Source organism: Osmerus mordax, chromosome 8, assembly GCF_038355195.1.
Source record: "Osmerus mordax isolate fOsmMor3 chromosome 8, fOsmMor3.pri, whole genome shotgun sequence".
NCBI classification, from domain to species: Eukaryota; Metazoa; Chordata; class Actinopteri; order Osmeriformes; family Osmeridae; genus Osmerus; species Osmerus mordax.
The window spans coordinates 2,692,884-2,707,974 of record NC_090057.1 but is presented as its reverse complement, the minus strand read 5'-3'; the positions used below and the strand labels follow the sequence as shown (position 1 = coordinate 2,707,974).

General features: G+C 49.9%; 2 protein-coding genes across 6 annotated transcripts in view; one reads left to right on the top strand and one right to left on the bottom strand.

Moving 5' to 3' along the window:
• ost4 (oligosaccharyltransferase complex subunit 4 (non-catalytic)) overlaps positions 1–15,091 on the top strand; it is a 118,530-nt gene that overhangs the window by 46,834 nt on the left and 56,605 nt on the right. The window lies entirely within an intron of this gene.
• Positions 64–15,091, bottom strand: part of LOC136947196 (DNA (cytosine-5)-methyltransferase 3A-like) — a 19,552-nt gene continuing 4,524 nt past the window's right edge. For 2 of the 5 annotated variants that reach the window (XM_067241095.1, XM_067241098.1), the window contains 19 exons: positions 13,906–14,017; positions 13,740–13,780; positions 9,167–9,382; positions 8,714–8,872; positions 8,517–8,624; positions 8,137–8,290; positions 7,910–8,053; positions 7,457–7,501; positions 6,588–6,667; positions 6,266–6,378; positions 5,915–6,098; positions 5,620–5,704; positions 5,371–5,516; positions 5,163–5,253; positions 4,905–5,053; positions 4,336–4,421; positions 4,097–4,166; positions 3,700–3,818; positions 64–3,144 (listed from right to left, as the gene is read on the bottom strand). In XM_067241095.1, coding sequence (XP_067097196.1) covers positions 3,003–3,144; positions 3,700–3,818; positions 4,097–4,166; positions 4,336–4,421; positions 4,905–5,053; positions 5,163–5,253; positions 5,371–5,516; positions 5,620–5,704; positions 5,915–6,098; positions 6,266–6,378; positions 6,588–6,667; positions 7,457–7,501; positions 7,910–8,053; positions 8,137–8,290; positions 8,517–8,624; positions 8,714–8,872; positions 9,167–9,382; positions 13,740–13,780; positions 13,906–14,017 — 2,244 coding nt within the window. In that variant the 3' untranslated portion in view covers positions 64–3,002. Of the gene's footprint in view, positions 3,145–3,699; positions 3,819–4,096; positions 4,167–4,335; positions 4,422–4,904; positions 5,054–5,162; positions 5,254–5,370; positions 5,517–5,619; positions 5,705–5,914; positions 6,099–6,265; positions 6,379–6,587; positions 6,668–7,456; positions 7,502–7,909; positions 8,054–8,136; positions 8,291–8,516; positions 8,625–8,713; positions 8,873–9,166; positions 9,383–13,407; positions 13,507–13,739; positions 13,781–13,905; positions 14,018–15,091 lie in introns of those variants that run through there. The other 3 variants (XM_067241096.1, XM_067241097.1, XM_067241099.1) reach the window with 3 other exon arrangements.

Here is a 15,091-nt window from a genome sequence, read left to right as displayed (position 1 = left end):
TTGTCATGTTTCATAAAGGTAGCTATATCGTTATCTATATAGGATGAAGAATGACAGACTATGTCAGCACAAAAACAGTTGATTTATTCAAGCATTGGCAGCGCCAGTAGAGAGGGAGGGGGTTCGTCTATTCCTGCCAGTGTCTGACACACCAGAGCTGAGAGGAAACACCTAATGTACTCTGACTGGAAGCAAGCACACATGACTATTTCACAAACACAAACACACACTCACACACACTGTCATTCTGAAGCACACACACACAGATTCACCTCACGGCAGCCTTTTGATATTGAGATTACACGATAGATCGATAGAACAAAAATCACCATCATAAAACCGACCACAGTACTGTCTGAAAGGAATGTTGGATTATGGAGGCTAGGGTGCCAGAGATAATCCACACACACAACAGGAACACTTGCCTCTGACAGGGCTTCTCAACCCTGATTCTGGGTATTCTACATTTCACTTAAACCGCTAGACCCTTCTGCCCTGTAGACTCACAGTCAGCTCAGCAGGTACATGACTGACACATCGGTTGGACTAACTGATGAACTGAGAGACAGTGAGTCGTTAGTTACAGACAGGAAGAGAGACTGGAGTGAAGGTATTGGGATTCCCAGGAGCAGAGCTGAGTAGGCCTGTTCTACACTCTCTGCATTACCACAGCACATGACTGCTACAGTTAGACACAGGCAACAGTAAGCTCTAGGCTACAACACATGAATCAGTCCTTTTTATTCACGTTTCATTTCATACATGGTTTCAAGTACAAAGTTAAAATGCCTTTTAATTAGTTCATATTCATACAAGAGTAAAATAATAGTGCCTTTTCATTACTACGACAACTTAAATACGGTCATTGTAAAGACAAACTTGATTTATTTTCCTAACAATATACTTTTTTATATTTTCAGATAAAATTGTTTTAGCACCTTTTGAAACACGACTTCGTTCTTCCTGTCTTTAAAACTCATGAATTATTTTTCCATGAGACGAGCGTCTGCGAGTGTGATAGTATCGTGTATGTACTGCATGTATTTGATTCTGACAGTGCTTTTGAGTTGCGTCGGGTGTACTGTACTGTTGTGTGCGGTGTGTGTGCGGTATGCGTGTGTGTGTCGGTGCATGTGTGTGTATGAGACAGCGCACTCAGCCTTAAAGCTGTCAACAAAAGAACAAAAAGCTTCCTCGACTTATCGCCTGTCAATCACATCAATAGACAACAGAGAAGTATCGTAACCACTCCCACATCCTGCTTCATAGCTTATCTGTTCTAGAATCTCCTCTGGCCCAGCCCCTCCCTCCCCTCAGTACAATAGACACTTCACAATACTAACTGTGCACTACTCTCCCGACAGTCTCAGCCCAGGGATAAAGTGAGACCACGCATCAACCTAAAACAGCAAACACACACACAGTAAGCAGATTATCAATGTCATTCCCTAAGCAAACATGGAATCTGGGGTTATACACCAACTTAATGAATGACTGACTGACTGGCTGACTGACTGGCTGACTGATTGACATGCAGCACCTGGTGGATTCTGGGAGCACCAATCGGAGTAGTAAATAAGGATGCATGTGTGACACCCAGTGGCACCATGGGAAGTAGGAGATGGGCAGTGTGATCACAGTGCGGGAGATGTCGTGGTCAGGTGATGCCTGACAGACGGGGGATCTGCATTGTGGTGGTTTGTTGTCGCTGCTGTGTTCCGAGCAACGTCATGTGTAACCTGATAGTGTAACTGTACTGTAAAAAAAGTTATACTTTTAAAAAGTACCTGATCGTTGGCTGTATAAAGTCTATAAACTGGTTTATTTGGTGTAAACCTGCTGGTTTACAGTGTGTGTGTGTGTGTGTGTTTCTGCTGCCTGAGAATGGTCACAGAAGGAGTGAAGCCCCCATGGAAATCTCTAGTCTGTCTCTTGTCTTGCCCTATTCTGGCCCCAGACTGGCCCTATTCTGGCCCTTGTCTGGCCCCAGACAAGCCCTAGACTAGCCCTGGTCTGGCCCCAGACAAGCCCTAGACTAGCACCGAGACTGGCCCCAGACTATCCCTAGTCTAATCCTAGACTATCCCTAGTGTGGCTCTAGTCTGGTCCTACGCTGTTGACAGTAATTTCCCAGCACCACAGAACAGCCAGACATGACTAGCCCCTGGAGCACATGACTAGCCCCTGGAGCACATGACTAGCCCCTGGAGCACATGACTAGCACCTGGAGCACATGACTAGCACCTGGAGCACATGACTAGCACCTGGAGCACATGACCAACCCCCTGGAGAACCACACTGGGAGTCTCTTTGTCTGGGATGTCTGTATCGTCTGAGCGTCAGTGTGACTAGCACCACACTGTGGGAGTCTCTCTATCTGCATCGTCTGAGCGTCAGTCTGACTAGCACCACAAGCTCTGGATGTTCCACAAGTACAGTACAGCAAATATGTGTAAGTGTATATGTTTGTTTGTATGTGTGTGTGTGTGTGTGCTCACGCAGGTGTGAGTCACAGCACACACCAGTCACTACCAGTGTTTTGAGTGTGTACAAGAAGGAAACAGTTGTGTCTGACAGATTTGGTGCGTGTGTGTGCAGGCGTGTGTTGATTATAGCACAGGGGGGGTCCTTTCAACTACAGCTACCACACACACACACACACACAGTGAAGAAGACTGGTAAAAACAAAGTACCCAACCATAGCAATGATCAGCCCTGAAACCAGACAGAGTAAAACAGCAGGCTATGTGGAGACTCTATCTGGTGGGAGGAGCTTGTTTCTCACTTCTGGTGTGTGATTGGTCAGCACCGAGGTTCGGGTCAGCCAGTAGTTTACAAGCTCTGGGAGACGTAGTCCTGTACAAGATGGAGGAAGTGTGTGTGTATGACGTCTGTAGGGTCAGTCTAGTGTGATATCTCTGTATGACGTATGTGTGTGTATTTTGTGTGTACGGTTAAAAGTCAGTCCACAGTTGTGTGTGTTTGTGTGTGTGTGTGTGTGTCTAGTTGCAGGCGAAGTACTCCTTGAGAGGAGCGAAGAGGTGGCGTATGACGGGCACGCTCCAGGAGCGACCCAGCAGCCTCTGGCGGGCCAGGCGGCTCATGTTGGACACGTCTGTGTAGTGGACCGGGAAGCCAAACACCCTGGACAGGAAGAGGGGGGTAGACGTTAGGCCAGGGTGAAGGAAGAGAGGATGAGGAGAGGCGGTGTTGTCAGAGAACAGGGACAGTTGAGAGTTAACGCATGGAAGACACTCCCCACACCCACACACACACACACACACTCCCCACACCCACACACTCCCCACACCCACACCCACACTCCCCACACACACACACCCACACCCACACACACACTCCCCACACACACACACCCACACCCACACACTCCCCACACCCACACACACTCCCCACACCCACACACACACTCCCCACACACACACACCCACACCCACACACTCCCCACACCCACACACACACTCCCCACACCCACACACTCCCCACACCCACTCCCACACACACACACACACACAGGCAGGCAGTCATTCAGACCCACATACAAACATATAGAAAGCTTGCACGCATACACACCCACACACGCAGAGTCGTGCACATACATACACCACCAATACACACTCACCCACACACACACACACATACACACACACACACACAGGAAGACGGCTTTGTGGACAGTACCTCTCCATCTCAGTACACCAGAGAATGTCCTCCTTGTTGTCCATGTAGACGGGGAAGTGCTGGTCTTTCCCCTGCTTCACAGAGTTAGAGCGCGTTGTTATCGTACGCAACTTCTCAAACTGGAACACACACGCACACATCAGCACACGCACACAGAGACACACACAATCAGGACCTAACCAACTGCACACGCTGTGCTTTCAACATGACACGAGAGAATCGCGCGAGTCATCCACACGGTCCGACCAATCATGGTGTCAGTGCGGCTAGGCCTTAAAGCTGATTGGAGCTCATCTCTAATGAGAGGTCACATGACTAGTCAGTCAGAAGAACACACCTGTCCCAAACAGTACCATGGTGAGAGCTTTGATACTGACACACAGACACACACCCATACCTTAGCCATGCGTCCATGCTCCAGACACTCCTGTAAGTCCAGCTTGTCGTTCACCATCGCAGAGAGAGGTCTTTAGACAGAGAGATGAAGACCAATACAGAGAGAGAGAAATTGAGATGAAGAGAGGAATAGAGAGATGGAGTGTGGTGGGGGGCAAAACTAAGTAAGCAATGCACATCAATCTTAGTGTGTGTGTCTCTCTCTTTGTCAGCGTAAATTGCATGTGCCATATATCTTACCTGCCCATGCCTGGAAGGTTCCCCCAGAAGTAGCGAGCTCGGTGTGCAGCTGACACCTCCTTAGCATCAATCATCACCGGGTTACACTGCAGGAGGGAGGGAGGATTAGCAACACCATCTGGTCCTCTGACTGCACTTCACCTCACCGCCACAAGGGGGCAGTGATAACCTCGACCAGATACACTGCCACTGGACATTTACATTTAGTCATTTAGCAGACGCTCTTATCCAGAGCGACTTACAGTAAGTACAGGGACATTCCCCCGAGGCAAGTAGGGTGAAGTGCCTTGCCCAAGGACACAACGTCAGTTGGAATGACCGGGAATCAAACTGGCAACCTTCGGATTACTAGCCCGATTCCCTCACCGCTCAGCCACCTGACTCCCTACTGGACACTCCAAAGAGACGACATTTATGTCTGTCTGTGTTCAGTTCAGTGCAGTTCATCGTTATTCCTTTCCCGAGGGCAGTTTGGTTGCAGCATACAAGCATATAATATGAAAAACCACAATCGCGTAAACAAGTAACATGAAAAACAATGTGTGTGTGTGTGTCTGTGTTTGGCAGACCTCAAGGAAGCGGGAGATGTCTCTCTTGTCGCTGACTCCCATGGCAACCACGTTCTCAAAGAGCCAGAAGAAGGGCCGCTCGTCGCCTGGTTTGGGCCTCGCTTCATGAAGCAGCCGGTAAAACTCAAAAAACAGCCTTCCAGTCCCTTCTACAACACAGAGACAGGATATGTTGATCTGACTGAAATATATGCATACATATTCTAATAACTGCTAGATACAGATAAAACTTTCTCTCTTGCACACACACACACTCACCAAAGAGGCCCTTACGGGCAGGGTTGACGATGGAAAGGTCATTGCAAGGGCTTCCTCCTATCACCAGGTCAAACGGCCCCCACTCCTGAATCTTAAACGAGCAGGAAGTGACACACACGGTGAACCCAGGCTCATTCACAGAACATGTGGAGATGGGGGGGGGGGGGAAGGGGGGGGGGGGGTGAGGGGGGAGTTGAAGGAGACTTACATGTTTGTGTGTGACGTTGCGTACATCTCCGACATATATGATGCGTCCATGGTGACGAACGATCCCCACGGTGATGGAATCCTCGCACACCTCTGATGCCACATACCTGTCTACCTGGATCCCCAGATCCCTCAGCACCAACAGACCTGCACACACACACACACACACACAGATGCACACACAATCCTTTAATCTAACTAACCAACAGTATGAGTGTAGCATGGGTAAACACAAAGCAGGTATTCTGACCTGTGGCTATTCCGTCAAACAGAGAGAGCACTCTGATTGGCTGCCTTTTCTCAGCTGACACTGGGGGGTACAACTTGGCAGGTTCCTGAGAGAGACAGAGAGAGAGGGGGGGAGGGAGAGACAGAGAGGGAGAGACGGAGAGAGAGAGGGGGAGAGGGAGGGAGAGAGGGGGAGAGGGGGAGGGAGAGGGTGACAGAGAACAACTGTGAAAACAGCTACCCAGCATCACCTTGCACCCCCTCCCTCCCCTCCCCTCCCTCCCCTCCCTCCCCTCCCTCCCCTCCCAGTCACTCACAAAGTCCTGCTCATGGTTGTTGGCGAAGAACAGCTGGAGCCTAGAGGGCCAGTCTTCCCGTCGCTGTAGCAACCCTTTCGTGTTGCGTGGTCCACACATGTAGCAGTTCCATGGATCCTCTTTAATGGCCACCTCTGCAGAGCCCACTCCCACTAGCAGATCTACACACTCCACACAGAAACACCTGCAAACACACACACACACACACACACGCACACGACGAGGAACATCACTACACTGAATGCATCATCTTCCTACTGAACAAGATCAAAGACATGAGTGAAATGTAAAGGTGAGTTTGTTGTATGTGTTTTGCAGGTGTGGTGTGGTGGGGTGGCGCTGTGTGCTGACCTGCAGCAGTTGTTGTTGCCACACATGAGCACCTCCCTGCCGCCACAGCAGATGGTGCAGTAGGACTGGTAGCCATCGTCATCATACTGGTACGCACACTCCAGGAAGCAGTTCTGAAGAGCACAGGCCAAGGGTAGGGTTGATGAGTGTGTGTGTGTGTGAGAGAGTGGGTATGTGTGAGAGAGTGTGTATGTGTGAGAGAGAGTGTGTATGTGTGAGAGACAGTGTGTATGTGTGAGTGTGTGTGTGTGTGTGTGTGTGTGTGTGTGTGTGTGTGTGTGTGTGTGTGAGAGAGTGTGTGTGAGTGAGTGTGTGTGTGTACCTTGCAGCCCTGGCACATGGCCCCCATGAAGAGCGGGTGCTCCAGAGACACGTTGAGGCTTCCACAGGAGATGCAGATGTCTGCAACACACCAGCACACACCAGCAGGTGAGAGCAGGGTTAGACACACCAGCAGGTGAGAGCAGGGTTAGACACACCAGCAGGTGAGAGCAGGGTTAGACACACCAGCAGGTGAGAGCAGGGTTAGACACACCAGCAGGTGAGAGCAGGGTTAGACACACCAGCAGGTGAGAGCAGGGTTAGACACACCAGCAGGTGAGAGCAGGGTTAGACACACCAGCAGGTGAGAGCAGGGTTAGACACACCAGCAGGTGAGAGCAGGGTTAGACACACCAGCAGGTGAGAGCAGGGTTAGACACACCAGCAGGTGAGAGCAGGGTTAGACACACCAGCAGGTGAGAGCACGGTTAGACACACCAGCAGGTGAGAGCAGGGTTAGACACACCAGCAGGTGAGAGCAGGGTTAGACACACCAGCAGGTGAGAGCAGGGTTAGACACACCAGCAGGTGAGAGCAGGGTTAGACAGACCAGCAGGTGAGAGCAGGGTTAGACACACCAGCAGGTGAGAGCAGGGTTAGACACACCAGCAGGTGAGAGCAGGGTTAGACACACCAGCAGGTGAGAGCAGGGTTAGACAGACCAGCAGGTGAGATCAGGGTTAGACACACCAGCAGGTGAGAGTGGCCCAACAGCACCTTCAATTCTGGACTGAGGTAAAGGTTCAGGTGTGTGTGTGTGTGTGTGTGTGTGTGTGTGTGTGTGTGTGTGTGTGTGTGTGTGTGTGTGTGTGTGTGTGTGTGTAGAGGACCGCACAGGACCGCTCCAGGTGTGCGTGTGTGGATCTGTACCTTCAATATTCCTGCTCTTCTGTCGAATTTCAAAGATGAGTCTCTCTGAATGGAAACAAGAACAGCGCATAAGGTGTGTGAGGGTGTGTGAGGGTGCGTGAGGGTGTGTTCGAGTGTCTGAGTACAATTTTAAAGAGGTGAATTCACAACCAACAAATTCAGTGGTGTTTAAATTTCAATATTAAGAATTCAATGCCTTTTAAAATTTCAAACATGTCACTGATTTGCTTCCATAGGCTATTTACAGACGGGCCCGTTGTAGTGAGAGAGAGAGCGGGGCTACGCGCAGCTCTACAATGAAATGTTTTTTTGCCATGATAAACAGTAAACAAACAAAAAAAGAGTTCATACATTTGTGGCAGTAAATGTTTAATTGTGGTGGGCCGCCACAAATAAATCAGTGTATGGGAAACACTGATGTCTGTGCGTGTGTGTGTGTGTGTGTGTGTGTACCTCTGGTCCCTTCATCGATGACCTCTCTGATCTTGGGTTTGTCAGCAGAGTTCTTGCGGGGCTTCTTGGCAGGAGGAGGGGTGTATGCAGCCTCGGGCTCTGCCCACATCTCTGGATACACCTCCTTATAGGGGTTCCTCTCCTCTGCAGGGTCACATCCAGGTTAGCACCTCAGCATCAAAACACTAGTGATATGTGTGTGTGTGTGTGTGTGTGTGTGTGTGTACCTTCTGGAGGGTCCAGTCCCTGTGGTCCGCTCGGCAGGAAGCCCGTCATGGCCCATTCTATCATCTGTCTGTTCTGTAGCTCCACCCCCTGGCCCTCCCCCTCGTCACCTGCATCACAGGCAGGGAGGGGCCGACCTGCCCTGGTACTCGCAACCTACACACACAAACACGCACACATAACCACACACACGGCCACACACAGAGCCACACACACACACACAGAGCCACACACACACACGGCCACACACACAAAGACAGCAGGTGAAACTGTTTGTAGCGGTCCCAGGTGAAGGTGGTTGTCAGTGTTCTGTGTCAGTGTGCTGTGTCAGTGTGCTGTGTCAGTGTGCTGTGTCAGTGTGCTGTGTCAGTGTGCTGTGTACCTGCAGGGCCTCGTAGATGGCTCTCCTGTACATGGGCTGCTTGTTGTAGGTGGGCTGGTGGAAGGCTGAGGAAAAGGAGCTTAGGAGCATCAGCTTCTCTACACACACCTACACACACACACACAGAGAGAGGTTAGTCACAAGCATCGCCCCACACGGGCACCAGGCAGGGGTTCTCCCCGAGCGCTCACACTCACCACAGAGAACTTCCCGTCTCCAAACCACATGACCCAGCGCGTCCCCTCTGCAGCGCGGCTCCTTCCGCTCATCCACCAGGACACGATCCTGCCGGGCCACCAGGAGAAGCCTCGCAGCTTCCCAAACACCAGCATCCCTATCCCGAAGCCCCGGCCGTCCTGACGCACACACACACACGCGCACACACACACAAATAAAGACAGAGCAGTTAGTACAAGTGTCCTTGATCGTGACACACACCCACATTTACATTTAGTCATCTAGCAGACGCTCTTATCCAGAGCGACTTACAGAAAGTACAGGGACATTCCCCCGAGGCAAGTAGGGAGAAGTGCCTTGCCCAAGGACACAACGTCATTTTTTCGAACTGGCAACCTTCAGATTACTAGCCCAATTCCCTAACCGCTCAGCAATCTGACCCCATCTGACATTTCACACACATCACACATTACCTGGTACTCCAACTCTCTAGGCCTGGCTCGTTCTCCCCTGGCAACGGGCAGGGGTTCTGGCGTCATGGCGACGGTGGGGGAGGCAGGGGCGGTGTGTTGCTGGGGCGGAGGCGGGGGTGGAGCTGGGCTGGGTGGCCCCTCCTCTTTCTGGAAGTTCCCCTCTGATAGGTCCTCCATCACGCTCATCACGGCCTCGCGGTGAGCCTGTCGCTCAGCCTAAGGGCAGACATGGACCTCATGGTCATCAGGGCATCACAGACATGGACCTCATGGTCATCAGGGCATCACAGACATGGACCTCATGGTCATCAGCGCATCACAGACAGACATGGACCTCATGGTCATCAGGGCATCAGAGACAGACATGGACCTCATGGTCATCAGCGCATCACAGATAGACATGGACCTCATGGTCATCAGGGCATCACAGACAGACATGGACCTCATGGTCATCAGCACATTACAGACAGACATGGACCACAGGGTCATCAGGGCATCACAGACAGACATGGACCTCATGGTCATCAGGGCATCACAGACAGACATGGACCTCATGGTCATCAGGGCATCACAGACATGGACCTCATGGTCATCAGGGCATCACAGACAGACATGGACCTCATGGTCATCAGGTCATCACAGACATGGACCTCATGGTCATCAGGGCATCACAGACATGGACCTCATGGTCACCAGGGCATCACAGACAGACATGGACCTCATGGTCACCAGGGCATCACAGACAGACATGGACCTCATGGTCATCAGGGCATCACAGACATGGACCTCATGGTCACCAGGGCATCACAGACAGACATGGACCTCATGGTCATCAGGGCATCACAGACATGGACCTCATGGTCATCAGCGCATCACAGACAGACAGTGAGGGGCTTGTCTACTATCCTATCACATCTGCACACTCTTCTGCACTCTATTTACAAACAAACTTCATGTTTGTTTGTGCAATGTTTTTGGCTGCTGTGTGGGAGCTAGGCTTAGCTCAGATGACAGATCCTGGGATTGTTTCTACAAACAGGAAATGAGCAGGCCATGGGTGGGGTCTTCAATATAACATAGGGTAAACTCTGGACTGATAGAGAGCCAGGCAGCAAAAGAGAGATACAAAGAGAGTGGGAGAGAGAGAGAGAGAGAGAGAGAGTGGGATATATACAAAGAGAGAGAGAGAGAGCGAGAGAGGGATATATACAAAGAGAGAGAGAGAGAGAGAGAGAGAGAGAGAGAGAGAGAGAGAGAGAGAGAGAGAGAGAGAGTGGGATATATACAAAGAGAGAGAGAGAGAGCGAGAGAGGGATATATACAAAGAGAGAGAGAAAGAGAGAGAGAGAGAGAGAGAGAGAGAGAGAGAGAGAGAGAGAGAGAGTGGGATATATACAAAGAGAGAGAGAGATAATGTTTATGTGTGAATGAAAGCATGAGTGAGTGTCTTGACAGCAGTATCCTCTCGGTGACCTCAGGACAGACCGTCACTCCCCCGGCTCCTGTGTGACCTCTGACCTCCATAAACTCCTAATCTGCTTGTTACATGGATCACAGACACAGACCACACGCACAAATGCACGTGTGTTTGTGTGTGTGCATGTGTGTACCTTGTCCCTTTTTCTTGTCTTTCAGGTATTACTCTCATCTCATTACCATCTCTCTCATGACCATTCGTTTCTGTGTACGTGTGGGTGTGTGAGTGAGAGAGAGAGAGAGAGAGAGAGAGAGAGAGAGAGAGAGAGAGAGAGAGAGAGAGAGAGAGAGAGAGAGAGAGTGAGTATGTATGTATGTGAAAAAATGCTATGAGTTATATGTTTGAACTCTGATGAACTCTCATGTCCTGGTCAGTGTTTTCACTCTTGACTCCTCCCCTCACACCTCTGACCCTTGAACTCTAACCCCTCCAACGAGCCGGCTACTAAACCACGCCCCTTTTATGACCGTGACTGACCCTGACCTCATGATGAACCCTTTAAGACACAACACACATACACACATTCCCTCCCCCCACCACACACACATACACTTTCCCACACACACACCAGCAAACATACAAACACCCATACTCATTTATACTGCCTTCATAAATCAATAAGCTATGAAACTGTTCTAGTAGACAACAACATTCCACACAACAGACTAAAACCACCAGAGTAACAGTCAGTTCCTGATTAGCAGTAGTAGTAAGTGCATTAGATCATCGAACTACAATGTAATTTGATAAAGAAGGTTTAAACAGCAGTTATTCATGTTGAACCATTGGTACACAAAATATTACTAAATGCTATACTATGTACTATCTGTCAACATACACTGAAAACATCCCAGTTAAACACTTACACACAACATACACTGAAAACATCCCAGTTAAACACTTACAAACAACATACACTCACATGATCAAAGGTGGACTTCAGCAAGGTTTACTGAACAACATCCTTTTAAGAAGCACTGCAAAATGTCAGACCCTGGGTAAACTTACTTTTCTAAAGCAGTACAGCCACACACACACACATACACACACTCACACAAACAGACGGAAAAAACAACTTACAGACAGGACATAGCACCTCTGCAACTGAAACTCTTCTCATCTCTCTTTCACTTCTCCCTCGGCTCTCCTCTCTTGTCTTCTTCTCTCATCTAACGCCCATCTTCCTTTCTTCCTCAACCCAAACCCCGCTCCTCTCTCCTCCCGCTCCTGTCCCTGCCCCTGAGACTCCCCTGTCCATCCTCCTCTATACTGATTGGTCAGCAGCGAGGTGTGTGATTTACTCTGACAGGTCCTTTGCAGAGCAGATGTTGTAATACCCCCCCCCCTCCCACCACTAACATACATATACTTACATACGAAGCCAGACATACCAACACACATGCATGTATATACGTACCCTGACACACACACACACACACACACATGCAGACACATCTGGGCCCTAGCCAGACAGGCTGGGTAGAATTATAGCTGGTAGCCAGGGGGGGGGGGGGGGGGTTGGGGTGATGAGGTCCGGGGATTTGTAGAGAGGGAGAACTGGGGGGATGGTTGGCTGTGAGTGATGTGTGTGTGTATGTGTGTTAGTGGTGTGGGTGTGAGTGTGTGTAGGAGGTTTTAAGGATATAGTGAGTGTTGATGTGTATCCAGTATGTGTGTCGGCATGTATGCGTCGGTGAGTGTGTGTTTGTGTGTGTGGTATGTGTGTGTGATTGAGGATTAGAGCAGTATGGGGGTCAAGGGTTAGGTAAGCCTTGAGGTTGACAAGGTAATAGGAGGTGTGAGGGTCAAAGCCTGGCTTGATCCTGACTGGGGTGTACACACAGACACACACACACAGACAGACAAACACTGCAAAAGCTTTTTAGCATGAGAAAGGATATATCTTTCATTCTAATGATCAATATCGTGAAACAAATGGACTATATTGGTTACACTAAAGGTGGCACATGCTGTGAAAGGCTATATAAAGTTACATTATCCCAGTACTTTCCCAGGCTCACTTAAATACAACTGAGATACTAAGGAAAGAAGGCAACATACTGAGGTTTCATGGAAGTACAGAATTCCTATCTGGTAATGTACAGCAACCCCTCCCTGTCCCCTTCTCTCTCTCTCTCTCTCTCCCTCTCTCTCTCTCCCTCTCTCTCTCTCCCTCTCTCTCTCTCCCTCTCTCTCCCTCTCTCTCTCTCTCTCTCTCTCTCCCTCTCTCTCCCTCTCTCTCCCTCTCTCTCCCTCTCTCTCCCTCTCTCTCTCTCTCTCTCTCCCTCCCTCTCTCTCTCTCTCTCTCCCTCTCTCTCTCTCTCCCTGTCTCTCTCTCTCTCAACAATGTCTTTATTCCATAGTGGATAATGGACAGAGTGAACAGCTGGCTGTAATTCTCAGAAAGAAAAAAAACTTTGCTTAGAAAATCTGGAAACAGTTAACCCCTGTCTCACAGATCCCCTCTCTCTCACACACACACACACACACACACACACAGACACACTCTTCTCTTTCACTCTCTCTCAAACACACACCTTGGTGGAGCTTTAAGCTTGTCTACAGTGCAGGGCTAGTAGACTGTGGTTGAGAGTGAAAGGTGTGGGAATTTAGTGTGACAGGAAACCACACGTACTTAAGCATCCTCTCTACCTCTCTATCTCTCGCTCCTCTCTTTCTCTCTCACTCTCTCACCATCTCTTTCTCTGAAAATGTCTACATTGCTTCAGTGCTCTCTCTCTCTCTCTCTGTCTCTCTCTCTCACCTCTATCTTCCAGCGGCTGATCCACTCATCCCTCTGTCTCCTGCTGATGTAATATGGGTCTCCTGCCTGAAACGTCACTCTGGGCACAGGCCTCCTCCGCAGCTGCCGCTATCCCCCTGCACATACACACACGCACGCACGCATGCACACACACACACACACACACACGCATGTGCACACACATACATACAAGGTTCCGTTGGGACACTAAAGTTACTGTGTAAAGTCCTTATAGAGCACGTGCAGAAGTTGCTAAGCACCAGCCTCCGGGTGCGAGCCGCTTCCCTCTCAGGTGAGTCATGCAGGACAGCTGGACGGCACCTCATCCTTACCTCCATCTTGGGGAGTCCACAGGTGCTGTCGTCTGTCTCATCTGAAAGAGAAGATAGACCGTCAGGAGGATGTGTGTGTGGGCGCGCGTGTGCGTGAGTGCGTGTGTGTGTGTGCGTGAGTGTGTGTGCGTGAGTGTGTGTGTGTTGGGGTGACGGGTTCACTCACGCCTCTCAGGATGCTCTAGTTTTCCGACGCCCACGTTTCCTGCGAGGGGAGGGGTCTGTCTCCTCAGGGGGGGTCGGGGGAGCATTAACACAGGGTCAGAGTTCACCAGGTCCTGAAAGTGAGAGAGAGAGAGCGAGAGACATAGAGAGACAGAGATAGAGAGACATAGATAGAGAGACATAGAGAGACAGAGATGAGGAAACGTTTTGTGTGTCATCTGCTGTGTGGGACAGACATGTGCTAATTGTGACTTTTCACACACTGTGGCACTCTCACACACTGTGGCACTCTCACACACTGTGACACTCTCACACTGTGACACTCTCACACACTGTGGCACTCTCACACACTGTGACACTCTCTCACACTGTGGCACTCTCACACACTGTGGCACTCTCTCACACTGTGGCACTCTCACACACTGTGGCACTCTCTCACACTGTGGCACTCTCTCACACTGTGGCACTCTCACACACTGTGACACTCTCTCACACTGTGGCACTCTCACACACTGTGGCACTCTCTCACACTGTGGCACTCTCTCACACTGTGGCACTCTCTCACACTGTGGCACTCTCACACACTGTGGCACTCACACACACTGTGGCACTCTCACACACTGTGGCACTCTCACACACTGTGGCACCTCACACACACTGTGGCACTCTCTCACACTGTGGCACTCTCTCACACTGTGGCACTCTCTCACACTGTGGCACTCTCACACACTGTGGCACTCACACACACACACACACTCACTATGTCTTAGAGTCAATGCTTGTTAGCACGATGTTAAGCAGGTGTGCCTGAGGGAAAGTCTGCACAGGATCAGTCTGAATGACCCCTCTAATCACTCTCTCTCTCTCACACACACACACTCACAAACACGGTCACAAACACACTTACACACACACTTCTGAATACAGTACTAAGGGTTTCTGTGGGGAAAGATGCTGCTTAGTTAATTCTGTAATTAGCAGTCATATAGACAACCCTGGGTGTATAATTAAGTTGGCATGACAATAGCCTGTGTTGATACAGTTTGTGTTTATTGAAGTGGACTGCTAACACATTTATAACAGCATTTGGTCAAATTACCAGCTATTTTAACAAAGCAGACAAACGTATAGGATTTGGTATAATGATAATCTATGATAACTTTTTTCTATTGTCCTACTATCTTATA